The 13,662-nt window shown below is 44.5% G+C and overlaps 1 protein-coding gene across 2 annotated transcripts in view; it reads right to left on the bottom strand.

Moving 5' to 3' along the window:
• F13A1 (coagulation factor XIII A chain) overlaps positions 1-11,501 on the bottom strand; it is a 102,588-nt gene extending 91,087 nt beyond the window's left edge. The window contains exons 1-2 of one of the 2 annotated variants that reach the window (XM_063130321.1): positions 11,440-11,501; positions 10,658-10,840 (exon numbers count right to left, since the gene is read on the bottom strand). In XM_063130321.1, the coding sequence (XP_062986391.1) occupies positions 10,658-10,817 (160 nt within the window). In that variant the 5' untranslated portion in view covers positions 10,818-10,840; positions 11,440-11,501. The remainder of the gene's footprint in view (positions 1-10,657; positions 10,841-11,439) is intronic. The other variant, XM_063130322.1, reaches the window with a different exon arrangement.
• Positions 11,502-13,662: the final 2,161 nt, after the last annotated feature.

The following is a 13,662-nucleotide window of genomic DNA, read 5'->3' on the forward strand; positions in this document are numbered from 1 at the left end:
TGTTCCCTCCGATCTGTGGTCAGAGATAACAGCAGGGGTCCTCCTGCATGGGGGAGCCCCTTGCTGTGCAAGGGAATCCCCACCGTTATCTCTGATCACAGGCCAGAGAGAACAGTGGGGTGTGTGGGCAATCTACATCTCCAATCACAGGTTAGAGATAACAATGGGAATTCTTCCAGGGGCATGTATGCCAGTTCAAGGTTAACCTCTGATGAAGTGGACAGTGGTCACAAAAGCGTATGACAGAATAAAAACGTTCACCTTTAAGAGGTCACCATACTCTTTTGGTTGTACTTGTCGTACAGTTATACTTGTCAAAGAGCTGTGATTGGCTGCAGCTCCCAGTCAAGGGTAACCTTGGTCACAAACTTAGATTTGCCTCTGTGTAGCATGCCAAAGGGCACATTTGGAGGTGAGACCCAAGGGTTTCAAGAACTCGGAGAGCCAGGATAGCACCCTACGGCATCCTCACCCAACTTGGTGCCCTCCAGATGTCTTGGAATTCAATTCCCATCAGCTCCAGCCAGCATGGCCAATGATCAGGAATGCTGGGAGTCATGATTCAAAACATTGGAGGAAAACAGGTAGGGGAAAGCTGAGCTATGGTATAGCTATGGTATAGGAGCTATGGTACAGTTTGGGTATAGGAGAGGAACCCCCTGTTCAAACCCTCACTTAGCTTACTGGGTTATCATAGGCAAGGAACTGCCCTCACCTCAATGGCCCTTACAAAGTTTCGGAGAGAAGAGAAAATTGTGAGGATTGCAAAATACTGAAGAAATGAGAAACAGAATGGCATTATAGACATATCACTTCTGGTTCCTATTTAAATCAGCTTCCCTTTCGGAACTGCAAGAGAAATAACCCTCTAAGGAGTCTGCGTCTCCTAATCCTTCTGTACATTGCAAATTATCCACAAATAGTTCTGTCTGGTTTTCATCCCACACTGATCACCATGGCATCCAGGCACTTTCATCACATATCCTCAACATGTAATGATCGGACTGCCTTTCCACACTGCATTAGTTTCGGAATAGTGCAGCGGGCGCAGCTCTGCGGGCATTTTTCAATAAACAATTGCTTCAGAACTAATTAGCCGACTGACCCTACAGCTCAAAAGCAGGTCGCTATGAGTGAGCGAGGCCCATTCTTTGCCATAGGGAAACGCTGCAGACCCAGACCACTGGGGAGAGCATGGTTTGGGGGCTTGTGTTGTAGGTCAGCTGTCATTTAATGCAGACCACTCACTTGAGTTTGTCAGCAGGATCATGCAAGAGAGAGGACGGAGACTCAATTTTTCTGTTACATGATGTAATATTCACCCTTATTGCAATGTCTGGGATTCTCCGTTTTTTCTCAAAGTTTTTTTTTTTTTTTAATAACTTTAAACCGCTCCAAGAGCATTTGCCAATTGGGAGTTATATAAATGTAATAAATCAATCAATAAAAATAAGAGGCAAACATTCTTGAAACAAATGTGGCTAGAAGGAAGAAAGTAGATGCACCATACTTCTGCAACCTCAGACCCTCCAGATGTGTTGGACTGCAGCTCCCATGATTCCAACACATCTGGAGGGCCCCAGGTTGCATAAGACTCTCTCTCTCTCTCTCTCTCTCTCTCTCTCTCTCTCTCACACACACACACACACACACACACACACACACACACGTCCTCTAAATCCAAGCTTAGCATTTATACTGCCTTATACTGAGCCAGACCATTAGACCATCTAGCCCAGTATTGTCAACACTGACTGGCAGCAGCTCTCCAGGGTTTCAGGCAGGATTCCCTCCTAGCCCTACCTGCAGATACTGGGGACTGAACCTGAGACCTTCCGCATGCAAAACATATGCTCTACCACTGAGCTATGGCCCTTTGAAGAGGCAACAGAAGTCCCCTACCTCAACCTGTGCCAGGCACAGTTTGGTATGCTCCAGGCTGCAAAGGATCACTGGAATCGGGTCTTTTCAATTAAACCAAACTCTTTCCAGAAAGGCTTGCCTGGCACCTGCATTGATTTCTTTTGGGCACCAGGAGAAAAACTTTTACAATGTTCTCAGGCCTTTTCATTTGTTTTGGCTTCTAGGGCTGCACACTTATTTTATTTTATTTATTTATTTATTACATTTTTATACCGCCCAATAGCCGAAGCTCTCTGGGCGGTTCACAAAAATTAAAATCATCATAAAACAACCAACAAGTTAAAAATACAAATACAAAATACAATATAAAAAGCACAACCAGGATAAAACCACGCAGCAAAATTGATATAAGGTTAAAATACAGAGTTAAAACAGTATAATTTAAATTTAAGTTAAAATTAAGTGTTAAAATACTGAGTGAATAAAAAGGTCTTCAGCTGGCGACGAAAGGAGTACAGTGTAGGCGCCAGGCGGACCTCTCTGGGGAGCTCATTCCACAACCGGGGTGCCACAGCAGAGAAAGCCCTCCTCCTAGTAGCCACCTGCCTCACTTCCTTTGGCAGGGGCTCACGGAGAAGGGCCCCTGTAGATGATCTTAAGGTCCGGGTAGGTACATATGGGAGGAGGCGTTCCTTCAAATAACCTGGCCCCAAACCGTTTAGGGCTTTAAATGTCAATACCAGCACTTTGAATCGGGCCCGGACCTGGACTGGCAGCCAATGAAGTTGTAAAAGGACTGGCGTAATGTGATCTCGCCAGCCAGTCCCTGTTAGTAAACGGGCTGCCCTGTTTTGTACCAGCTGAAGCTTCCGGACCGTTTTCAAAGGCAGCCCCACGTATAACGCATTGCAGTAATCCAAACGAGAGGTTATCAGAGCATGGATAACTGTAGCTAGGCTATCACTGTCCAGATAAGGGCGCAGTTGGTATATCAGCCTAAGCTGATAAAAGGTGCTCTTTGCCACTGAGTTCACCTGTGCCTCAAGTGACAGTTCTGGATCGAAGAGCACCCCCAAACTACGGACCCGATCCTTTAGGGAGAGTGCAACCCCGTCCAGGACAGGGCAAACATCACCTCGCCGGACAAATGAACCACCCGCTAACAGTACCTCCGTCTTGTCTGGATTGAGTCTCAGTTTGTTAGCCCTCATCCAGTCCATTACCGTGCCCAGGCACTGGTTCAGAACAGTCACTGCCTCACCTGGGTTTGATGAAAAGGAAAGGTAGAGCTGGGTGTCATCCGCATATTGATGACACCTCAGTCCACATCTCCGGATAACCTCCCCCAGCGGCTTCATGTATATGTTAAACAGCATAGGGGATAAACTTATGTGGGAGGAAGTCCCATTGAAATCAGGTCTACATCTGAGTCGACATATCTAGAATTGCACTGTGAATTGACTTGTCTCGCCCAAATAATTTCATGCTCTGAGAATATTTTTGCACACTTTCTGGGGGAAGGCTGTGTAATTTGCGCAAATTTCTGAGCAATTTGCACACATTATGGCCGAATTTGTGCAAATTCGACCGTTCTTTGTGTAAATTCAATCATAATTTGCACACATTCAACTTTCATGTGTGCCAACTGTGGAGAAACTTGTGCAAATAGCACAACGTTCCCAGAAAACCTGCAAACTGGCCTGACTGGCTGAAGATTGAGTCGGGTACTGTAGTGAGAGCCCAAATCAGGTCCTGGGGGCAGATGGGGCAAGCTTAGAGAAACTCCATTCCTGGTTACACTGAGATCCTAGCTTTCTTCATTACAGCAGTAGAATTTAAGACACGGGAGAACCATTTTGTTGCTGCAATTGTGAAAAATTAAAAGTCAGAAATTCTTTCTGATCTGCTTCAAATTGCCCACAGATCTACCACTACATCCCAATCTATCTTCTGCTTACACCTGGATGAAGTGATACTGTATCTTACAGAGGAGGAGGAGGAGGGGGGGAGAAGGAGGAGAGTGAGGAGTTGACCCAGGAACTGGCAGCAGCCCCAACTCTAAGGGTTTATAGTTTTGATAAAATTCTTTATCCCACTGACAGACCCTTGGGGTTGAAATGAATCTGGGTCAGGCGGATGTGTATTAGTATAGCCTACACTGGCCCTGTTCAGACAACATGCTAAACCATGCTGCTTAACAACAAAATGGTTAATGGAATGCATTAACCTTAATGGATACTGTTAACCATTTTGTAGTTAAGCAGCATGGTTTAGCATGTTGTCTGAACCAGGCCTATATGACTATATGACTATTAGAAACAAGGAATGATAAATTAACATGTAACATCAGAGTTAGAAGAGGAATGACAAAAACGAATGATTTTGAAGTAATATAGAAACAGTTTTTGGACTTTGTATTATTAAGGGGGAGAGGGAAAACACCTCCAGAAGAATCAATGAGATTTTGGAAATCAGAATAAGATCCCTGGGTTGGGGGTGCACTTTAATGTTAATCAATGATTAGATTATTATATTATTATAATTTATTTATATAGCACCATCAATGCACATGGTGCTGTATGGAGTAAAACAGAAAATAGCAAGGCCCTGCTGCATAGGCTTACATTCTAATAAAATCATAGTAAAGCAATAAGGAGGGGAAGAGAATGGAAACAGGCACTGGGTAGGGTAAACAGGCACAGGGTAGGGTAAAACTAACAGTATAACAGTATAACTAACAGTCAAAGCAGAATTAAGAGAAGAGAATGTATGTTTAAGTATGTATTATTATGTATTATGTATTACGGGGTTATTATTATATATTGTATTGTTTGTATTGTTTAGAAGTATGGTTATTATGTAGTTAAAGAAAATCAATAAAAACATTTTTTTAAAAAAAGGAAACAAGGAAGGTCACAGTGATCCCGTTCGGATGACACGCCAAGCCATGCTGATTAAGCATTTTGAACTAAATATTATGGCTTATCTGGTCATGTAAACCATGACAGGGGCCAGATCTACACCAAGCAGGATATGACAGTTTGAAAATGGTTTGAAAACTAAATATGGAGTGTGTCCTGGGCTCCAACAATTGTCGCTACTGTTATAAACCGTTTTAAAGCAGCAGTGTAGATCCTGTGCTCTAGTGTGTAATGTGAACCATAACCACAGTTTAAACATGCTCACTAATCATTTGCTACAAAGGGGTTAGCAGCCTAATCATGGCTCAGTGCGTCATCTGAACAGACCCTATGCTTGTGGACTATTTAGTTTCCGTTTGGGTATAATCTAACTTGGTTTTTTATATAATTATTATTTTTTACAATTAATTTTTATGTTTTGTGGTATGGATTAGTTATTTTATCAAATTTTATTAAACTTTATTTAATGGTTTGTTCCATTTGAATCCTCCAGGGCAGTTCCTGTTCTTTGCAACCATTGCATTTGTGTAAGGGGTGTGTGTGTGTTAGATAATGGAAAGTACAAAGTTTTCTGAATGGTGTCATTGTCATAGCATGTAATTGCACAATTCCACTATACCACAGTACCATCTAGTGGCTGTATAGTGGAACAGATAGAAAGGCAGAGAAAGAAAAACCCTGGAAAAGAGCAAGGGTAAAGGAGGCGGTCTTATTCTCGCAAAGAATCTGGAAGTAACACCCCAATAGAGGCACGGGATAAATGCCTCATGTAGAAATGTCTTAGTTACTGGTAACTGGAGCTTTAGCGTGTCATCCGATGTGTGTTATGGAATCGCAGTTCCCAACCACCACTTCTCCGTCCCCACTCGTCTTCCACATTACTTCCTCTTTCTTCCCGGAGAAGAAAGAGGAAGTAAACAAAGACCACGTGGCCCATTCAGGGGGCATTTTTATTGCGTCACTTTTCCTGCACATATTCTGTTTCCAAAAAAGAAGTCAGATTAAAAGGGGTCCATTTTGTGATGGAAAAAAGGCAAGAAGGAACGGGAGGTGCACAGGACACAGATGCATCGTCCAAAGGATGTGGAAAAAACCGTGAGTGGGCAGTAGCGAGCATGCAATAAAACGCTCGTCTGATGAACCCCAAAGTTAAAATATGCAGGCATTTGTGGTATTTTGGTCCCTCCCCTTTTGCCTTTGGTCCCAACCAGCACTGGAATGTGGGTCCTCAGAGCTTATCTGAAATTAAATTCGGCCTTCAGGCTGAAAGAGGTTCTGTAGCCCTGGGTCAGAGTTTTGGTCTAGGACTGTGGAGACCTGAATTCTAGTCCCCACTCTGCCATGAAACTCACTGGATGACTTAGGGCCAGTCATTGTCTCACAACTTTAACTTACCTCACAGGGTTGTTGTGAGGATAAAACAGAGAGAAGGAGGAGGATTATGAACACCGCCTTGGGCTTCTTGGAGTAAAAACGGGATATAAATGTAAGAAATAAATAATAAATAAACCAACAAACCAAAGTTCTAGCAAAGCAATGTAATCCATTTTCATTTCCATCTAATAATTTGCAACAGTGCTTTTTAAAATGGGGGGGAATTGCATGTATGACCTTGGGGGTCCATACGCCTTGACCTTGACATATTAACTTCTGCCTTGGCCAAACTCTCCAGGCAGCCCTTGAGCAAGTCAAGAATGCATTCTGCACAGCATGCCAAGTAGCCTAACTCTCCATGCTGTTCCCCATCTCCATGGCAGCGGATTCTCATCGAAATCATACCCCCATTGATTCCTCACGCCAGGACCATCTGCTCACCTCACTCCCTTGTACACCTGCCAGCAGCCAATTTACAACACCCCCGACAAGATCGTTGATAATTGATGTGAGGAAATCCCCATGGGTTTTCGACTATGATGATGGCAACGCTTGGAGTAATCCTTCCCTTTCTCTTTCTTTCCGCCATCCCACTCTAGCCTCTGTGCCAGTGCGGGCAAAATGCCAGCGACAAATACAAAACCCTCAAAGCACGGATGAAACGTACAAGGTGTTGGAGGAAAAGGAGAAATGTTGATCGGGGTCAATGCTTCAGTCCAGCCTTCGCCAACCTGGCGCCTTTCAGGTGTGTTGAACTACATTTCCTAACATCCCCATCCTGGGAATGATGGGGATTATAATCCAACATGCCTGGAGGGCACCGGGTTGAGGTAGGCTGCTTCAGTCCCTTAAGCAAAACCAAAAACACTTTGTGGATAGGAGATTTTTGAGGACAGGGTGGTGAGAATTCAGTGAGAGCAGGATGTTCTGTGGTCCAAGCCTTTTGTGGAACAGTGACTTGCCCTTTTGTTTTGTGGGGCAGTATTTTCTCCCTAACACAAATAGCCCCTTCAGAGGAGGAGGTTTCTTCAGGATCACAGCAAGGGAAGAAGGGGTTAAAGTCTGCCTCCATGCCTGCTGAAATTCTGATCGCTCACAGCTTGATGTGATTAGAATTTATTTTTAAAAAAGACATATTTAATGCCATGTCTACCATAGAATCATAGAATAGTAGAATTGGAAGGGGCCTATAAGGCCATCGAGTCCAACCCCCTGCTCATTGCAGGAATGTACCATAAAGTAGGGTGATCATATGAAAAGGAGGACAGGGCTCCTGAATCTTTAACAGTTGCATAGAAAAGGGAATTTCAGCAGGGGTCATTTGTATATATGGAGAACCTGGTGAAATTCCATCTTCATCACAACAGTTAAAGTGCAGGAGCTATACTAGAGTGACCAGATTTAAAAGAGGGCAGAGCACCTGCAGCTTTAACTATTGTGATGAAGAGGAAATTTCACCAAGTTCTCCATATATACAAATGACACCTGCTGAAATTTCCTTTTCAATACAATTGTTAAAGATACAGGAGCCCTGTCCTCCTTTTCATATGGTCACCCTAATATACATCAGTTCCTGGGGAACATGGACAGGAGAATACTGTTGCACCCACGTCCTGCTTCTGGGTTCCTGGTTGACAGCTGGTTGGCCACTGTGTGAACAGAGTGTTGGACTAGATGGACCCTTGGTCTGAACCTAGGGTGACCATATGAAAAGGAGGACAGGGCTCCTGTATCTTTAACAGTTGTATTGAAAAGAAATTTCAGCCAGTGTCGTTTGTGTATATGGAACCTGCTGAAATTCCCTCTTCATCACAACAGTTAAAGCTGCAGGAGCTATACTAGAGTGACCAGATTTAAAAGAGGGCAGGGCACCTGCAACTTTAACTGTTGTGATGAAGAGGGAAATTCACCAGGTTCTCCATATATACAAATGACACCTGCTGAAATTTCCTTTTCAATACAACTGTTAAAGATACAGGAGCCCTGTCCTCCTTTTCATATGGTCACCCTACTGAACCAGTGCCAAGGCCCAGTGCTACACATCCCAAAACGGTCTGTTTCTAAGTCCCATTCAGCATGCTACTCACATGGTGACAAGTTCCTAATTACTTGTTGCTGGTTTTTATATGCTTTCATTGCTTCCCTCCACCCCAGATCTTCGTTAATAAAGCTAATTACGCTTCCCATCTTAAGACTGAACCATCTGAAGACAAGAGCCCTATTGAAACAACATGTCTCTGGATATGTGAACACATGGCCATGAGGAATGGCATCGTGCTTACTGGCCACGCCCTGTCTTCTGTGCCTTGAGCCAGAAGCCTAAATAGAGCCATACGTGAACAATTGTACATGCGCAGGCTTTGTATCACAATCCACGCCAATCGCATGTACATGTGTACAGTCAGGTGGATGTACCATTGGAATGTGCAGGTATCAGGATGAGGCCGTCAATCCTGCTCCCTTCTTTTCACGTATTCATATCCTCAGATACGTCACAGGGTCAGGACTAAGTGCTCACCATCATGCACATACTCAAAGACATCAGGTTCTTTTTCCTTGGAAGAGCTTGACAAAGAACTCTATGTCCTCTAAAGCTCACCTAATAGAGATGTTTCATTGATTCCTTTCCCTGTAGTTTTCCTTTTTAAAATAAATACATAAATTGCACAATACATCATGAATATTTGTTTGGCCTAATAATGTGAATAATAAAGGCAGTATCTTATTGGCCCGTCTGTAAAATCAGAACAGAAAATACTTTTGCATGTCTCTCAGCTTGTCAGATACTTTCAGATGTACTCCACTTGCCCAATAATAATAGAAAAGAAAAAAGATGATGGTCTTGATGGTGATGATACAGCACCATCAGTGTGCATGGCAGAGAAAATATAGCCAATAAACACAAAGGCTGTGGTTGGTAATCACAGGTAATAAGGAGTGATTGAACCGCTTGTTTGATAGAACCACTGTATAATTGACGTTACTTATCTGTTTGATTGAACTGCCTTATAATTGTTATTATTACAAAATGTCACTTTGTTTTGAAATTCGATATAAATAACGTACAGAGAAAAACACAGGTTACTGCCCCAAGGAGCTTACAGTCTAAAACATCCTTCCCCAACCTGGTGCTCTCCAGATGTGTTGGATTGCAATGCCATCATTCCCAGCCATCTTTCCCTCCCAAAGAAAGTTGCAGACCAAGACGTCTGGAGGGCAACAGATTAGGGAATGGCTGACATAAAATTTGACAGAGGGAGAACCACAAAGGAAGAAGAGGGAAGTGGAGGCTGCATTTTTATCCTGCCTTTGTCCCTCCGAGGAACCCAAGGCGGTGTACATAATCCTCCTCCTCTCCATTTTATCCTCACCACAACAACCCTGTGAGGTATGTTGGGCTGAGAGTCTGTGACTGGCCCAAAATCACCCAGTGGGTTTCCATGCCTGGTTGAGGACTAGAAGCCAGATCTCCTGACTCTAGCCAACACTCTAGCCAATACACCACACTGGCTCTCAAGATCAGGGCCGGTGCCAGAATATTTTGTGCCCTAGGCAGGCGCGTTGTACTGAAACCGCCCCACCCCCCGCCCCCGCCCCCGTTCCTGACTTCAAAGCCAGGACACTGGGGTTGGGGGGCGGGGGGGCGGCTTCAGAATGGTGCACCTGGGCATGACTTACTGAAACCGCCCCCCGCGCCCACTCCTGGCTTTGAAGCCAGGACACTGGGATTGGGGGTTGGGGCAGAGGCTTCAGAATGGCGCGCCCGGGTGTGTCGTTCTGCAGCTGCCACCGAACCCCCGAACCCCAGCATCCAGGCTTTGAAGCCGGGACGCTGGGGTTGGGGGACAGGGTGGAGGCTTCGAAGTGGCATACCTGGAAGCGGCTTCCGGGCATGCTGTTCTGAAGCTGCTGCTCGCCCCCCAACCCCAGCGTCCTGGCTTCGAAGCCAGGAGTGGCTTCCGGCTGGGCGCTGGCTTTGAAGCCAGGACGCTGGGGTTGGGGGGCAGCCGGGGCGGCGGCTTTGGAACAGCGCGCCCGGAAGCCGCTCTAGGAGAGCAGCTTCTGGGTAAGCCGTTTGGCGCCCTCCTTTCCTTGGTGCTCTAGGCCACCACCTGAGCTGCCTCTATGGCAGCTCCGGCCCTGCTCAAGATGATAACATGTCAGGAATGTAGAAGCAATTACAAAGCCTGGAACAGTGGAGGCAGAGAGAAGAGAAGTGTTAATTGTGTGCTCCACAACTGAAATAATAATAGACATGGTCATCTAAAGAGGGAGGGGGCGTAAGACTATTAATCCCAGATCTAAAATTACCTATCTGCACCGCTGCTTCTGCTTTGAGAACTCATTCCCCACAGAAAGGGAGCCTGATTTCACATGTTAAGGAATATTGTGGAAGACGGCTGTTCTCTCAGAACCTCAGCATTTTGCATTATACATGACCTAATTGTAGGCCCATCTAAATGATGTTTATTACGTTTAAAGGGTGTGATTCTTCATACCTTCCAGTTTAAATCCCTTTGGCACAACACCAGTCGTCTCCATCGTAGGGACCTCATCTTCTTCCTCATTGGAGACATTGGGCGGGAGCGCTCTTCGCCCGCTCAGGCCGGTGGGAGCTACTTTTTTCTTCGGTTTCTCAGTGGCTGTTGGCTCAGTCATTGCAACTGTCTCACTGATATCTTCTTTAAGGAAAGGAAGCAGGGAGAAAGGAGGGGAAGTGGGAAATGCGAGTGAGTCAGCACTGTATCAAGCGTGTGAAGCTACCAAACTGGGATTTGGGCAGACATAGGAAAGGTAAAGTAAACAGAAGCGTAAAGCTTCCGTCTAATGTCAGAAGATTACTCCCCTGGGTTTTTCTTTCTGGAAGCTGTTGCATGATAAAAACATAGCTGGAAAGAAGATCAACTTTTTAAAATATAATCTCTAGGAACATCTGGGAAATTCAGGAATGCAATTTTTTTTAAAAAAAAATCTAACGCAACAGAATTTTGGGGGAGGAAAAAGGGGTTATTAGAAAGGTAAAGTGATATCCATCCCCAACACTGGACAAACTAATAGAGAAATAAAACAAAATCTATTCTGCATGCTGAAATAGAGGGATCTCCCTATCACTGAATCAAAGGCGGGGGTTGTCCATGTGACAGCTCTCTGGAAATTCCTCCGAAAATCTCTTGCAGCCTGCTCACAAAACAGCTCAGCTCCTTTCAAACACTGAGTCCAGCGACCATACAAAACACGGACAATTACTAAATCGACACTCAATCAGCTAGAAGAAAGATACCTTGTGTTTAGATGCCGTTGCCCTTGTTTCTCCTCAGTTTCACAAGAACTGCAAACTCTGGCAAAAGAATATGCCTGAGCACTTGCTATATATGGCCTCTACCATCCCCACACCCCCTTCCTCAATCCCCTCCCCTCCATGCTTGCAACAGCAGTGAGCCTCAAATACCACCAACAGCGGTGGAGGCTTCTTTTATTATTCCTCCCTTGTTTGTCCTGTTACCACCACAGAAAGAATGTTCAGAGGAGTTGGTGAGAAATCCCATGGCTCTTCTTCTAAAAGGAAATTAGGGCCTCAGATGTGTGCCTGGAGAGGGTGGGGAAGCGCATAGCCTCTGCTAAAATACAAAGAACAATGGGAGTTATATAGGCTTCCTGAGCTATTATGACAGCTTGTACATCCCTGTTGGATGATGCATCATGTAATAATGAGACAGCCCCAAAACATGAACATGCAAGGCCCAAAATGTTTTCAAGTGAGGTCAGAGCTAGAAGTATCTGCTCATAAATCCAGTATAAATGTCCTCAACCTACCAGGGGCAGTTTGGCTGTACTTTGCAGCTACCTACCAGAACAGAAAATGGCATCTCGAGCGAAAGCTAGTATTCACACATCTTCAAACAACCACCATCAATGAATGTTCCAGGTTGACTATTCGGGTGGAAAATTCAGATTTGGATTTTCAATGTGAGTTTTGGGGCTCACATTTTTAAACCCAAAATGTTGTAGACTTAGCATCTTTCGAGAACTCTTTGAGATTTTTGAAGTCTTCAAAGATGGTGGATCGGCCATTGCTCACTCGCCCAGCGCCGCCACTTCCTTTGAACTCTTTCTGACACCAGGCAAGGAACTTTTTATTTCCGCAGGCTTTTAAACCTTGGATAATATGCCTTAGGGGGATTCCATACGTCGTACTGAGGCCGCTTCCATGCGGCCCCAGTGCACCCCGAAAACGATCGTGTAGCTTGCCTGTAAAAGAGACGAGGAAGAGGCGTCCTTGCCGCCGGCGCCAGCGCCGCTGCCACCCACCTCCCTCCTCGCCGGCCGGGATGGAGAGCTCGGATGGAAGCACCCTGAGTACGACGTGTGGATGTGCCCTTATTCTGCTTTCTATATTATTTGGGCAGAGCAATTCTGTGGGGCAGGTGTGTGCGGAGACATTCCTTGGCAGAGCAACCACTTCTAGGGTGACAATATGAAAAGGAGGACAGGGCTCCTGTATCTTTAACAGTTGCATAGGCTGACCATATGAAAAGGAGGACAGGGCTCCTGTATCTTTAACAGTTGCATAGAAAAGGGAATTTCAGCATGTGTCATTTGTATATACAGAGAACCTGGTGAAATTCGCTCTTCATCACAACAGTTAAAGCTGCAGGAGCTATACTAGAGTGACCAGATTTAAAAGAGGGCAGAGCACCTGCAGCTTTAACTGTTGTGATGAAGAGGAAATTTAACCAGGGTCTCCATATATAAAAATGACACCTGCTGAAATTTCCTTTTCTATGCAATTGTTAAAGATACAGGAGCCCTGTCCTCCTTTTCATATGGTCACCCTACAGTTGCATAGAAAAGGGAATTTCAACAGGTTGTTATTTGCATGCATGTGGCACCTAGTGAAATTCCCTCTTCATCACAACAGTTAGTTTGAGAACTACAAGTTCAACCGCAGCTTTTAAAGCTCAGCTAAAAACTTTTCTTTTTCCTAAAGCTTTTAAAACTTGATTTTGTTCTGACTTTATACTGTTAGTTTTACCCTACCCAGTGCCTGTTTACCCTACCCTGTGCCTGTTTGCATTCTCTTCCCCTCCTTATTGTTTTATTATGGTTTTATTAGAAAGTAAGCCTATGCGGCAGGGTCTTGCTATTTACTGTTTTACTCTGTACAGCACCATGTACATTGATGGTGCTATATAAATTAATAATAATAATAATAATAATAATAATAATAATAATAATAATAATAAGTTAAAGCTGCAGGAGCTATACTAGAGTGACCAGATTTAAAAGAGGGCAGGGTACCTGTAGCTTTAACTTTGGTGACGAAGAGGGAATTTCACCAGCATCTCCATATATACAAATGAAACCTGCTGAAATTTCTTTTTCAATACAACTGTTAAAGATACAGGAGTCCTCCTTTTCATATGGTCACCCTAACCATTACTTCCTAAATCCTGCCACTTCCCTGTAGCCAAGGCAGGAGGTACGCAGGGCAGCTTTTTCTATG

This window comes from Elgaria multicarinata, chromosome 7 (assembly GCF_023053635.1).
Source record: "Elgaria multicarinata webbii isolate HBS135686 ecotype San Diego chromosome 7, rElgMul1.1.pri, whole genome shotgun sequence".
Taxonomy (NCBI): domain Eukaryota; kingdom Metazoa; phylum Chordata; class Lepidosauria; order Squamata; family Anguidae; genus Elgaria; species Elgaria multicarinata.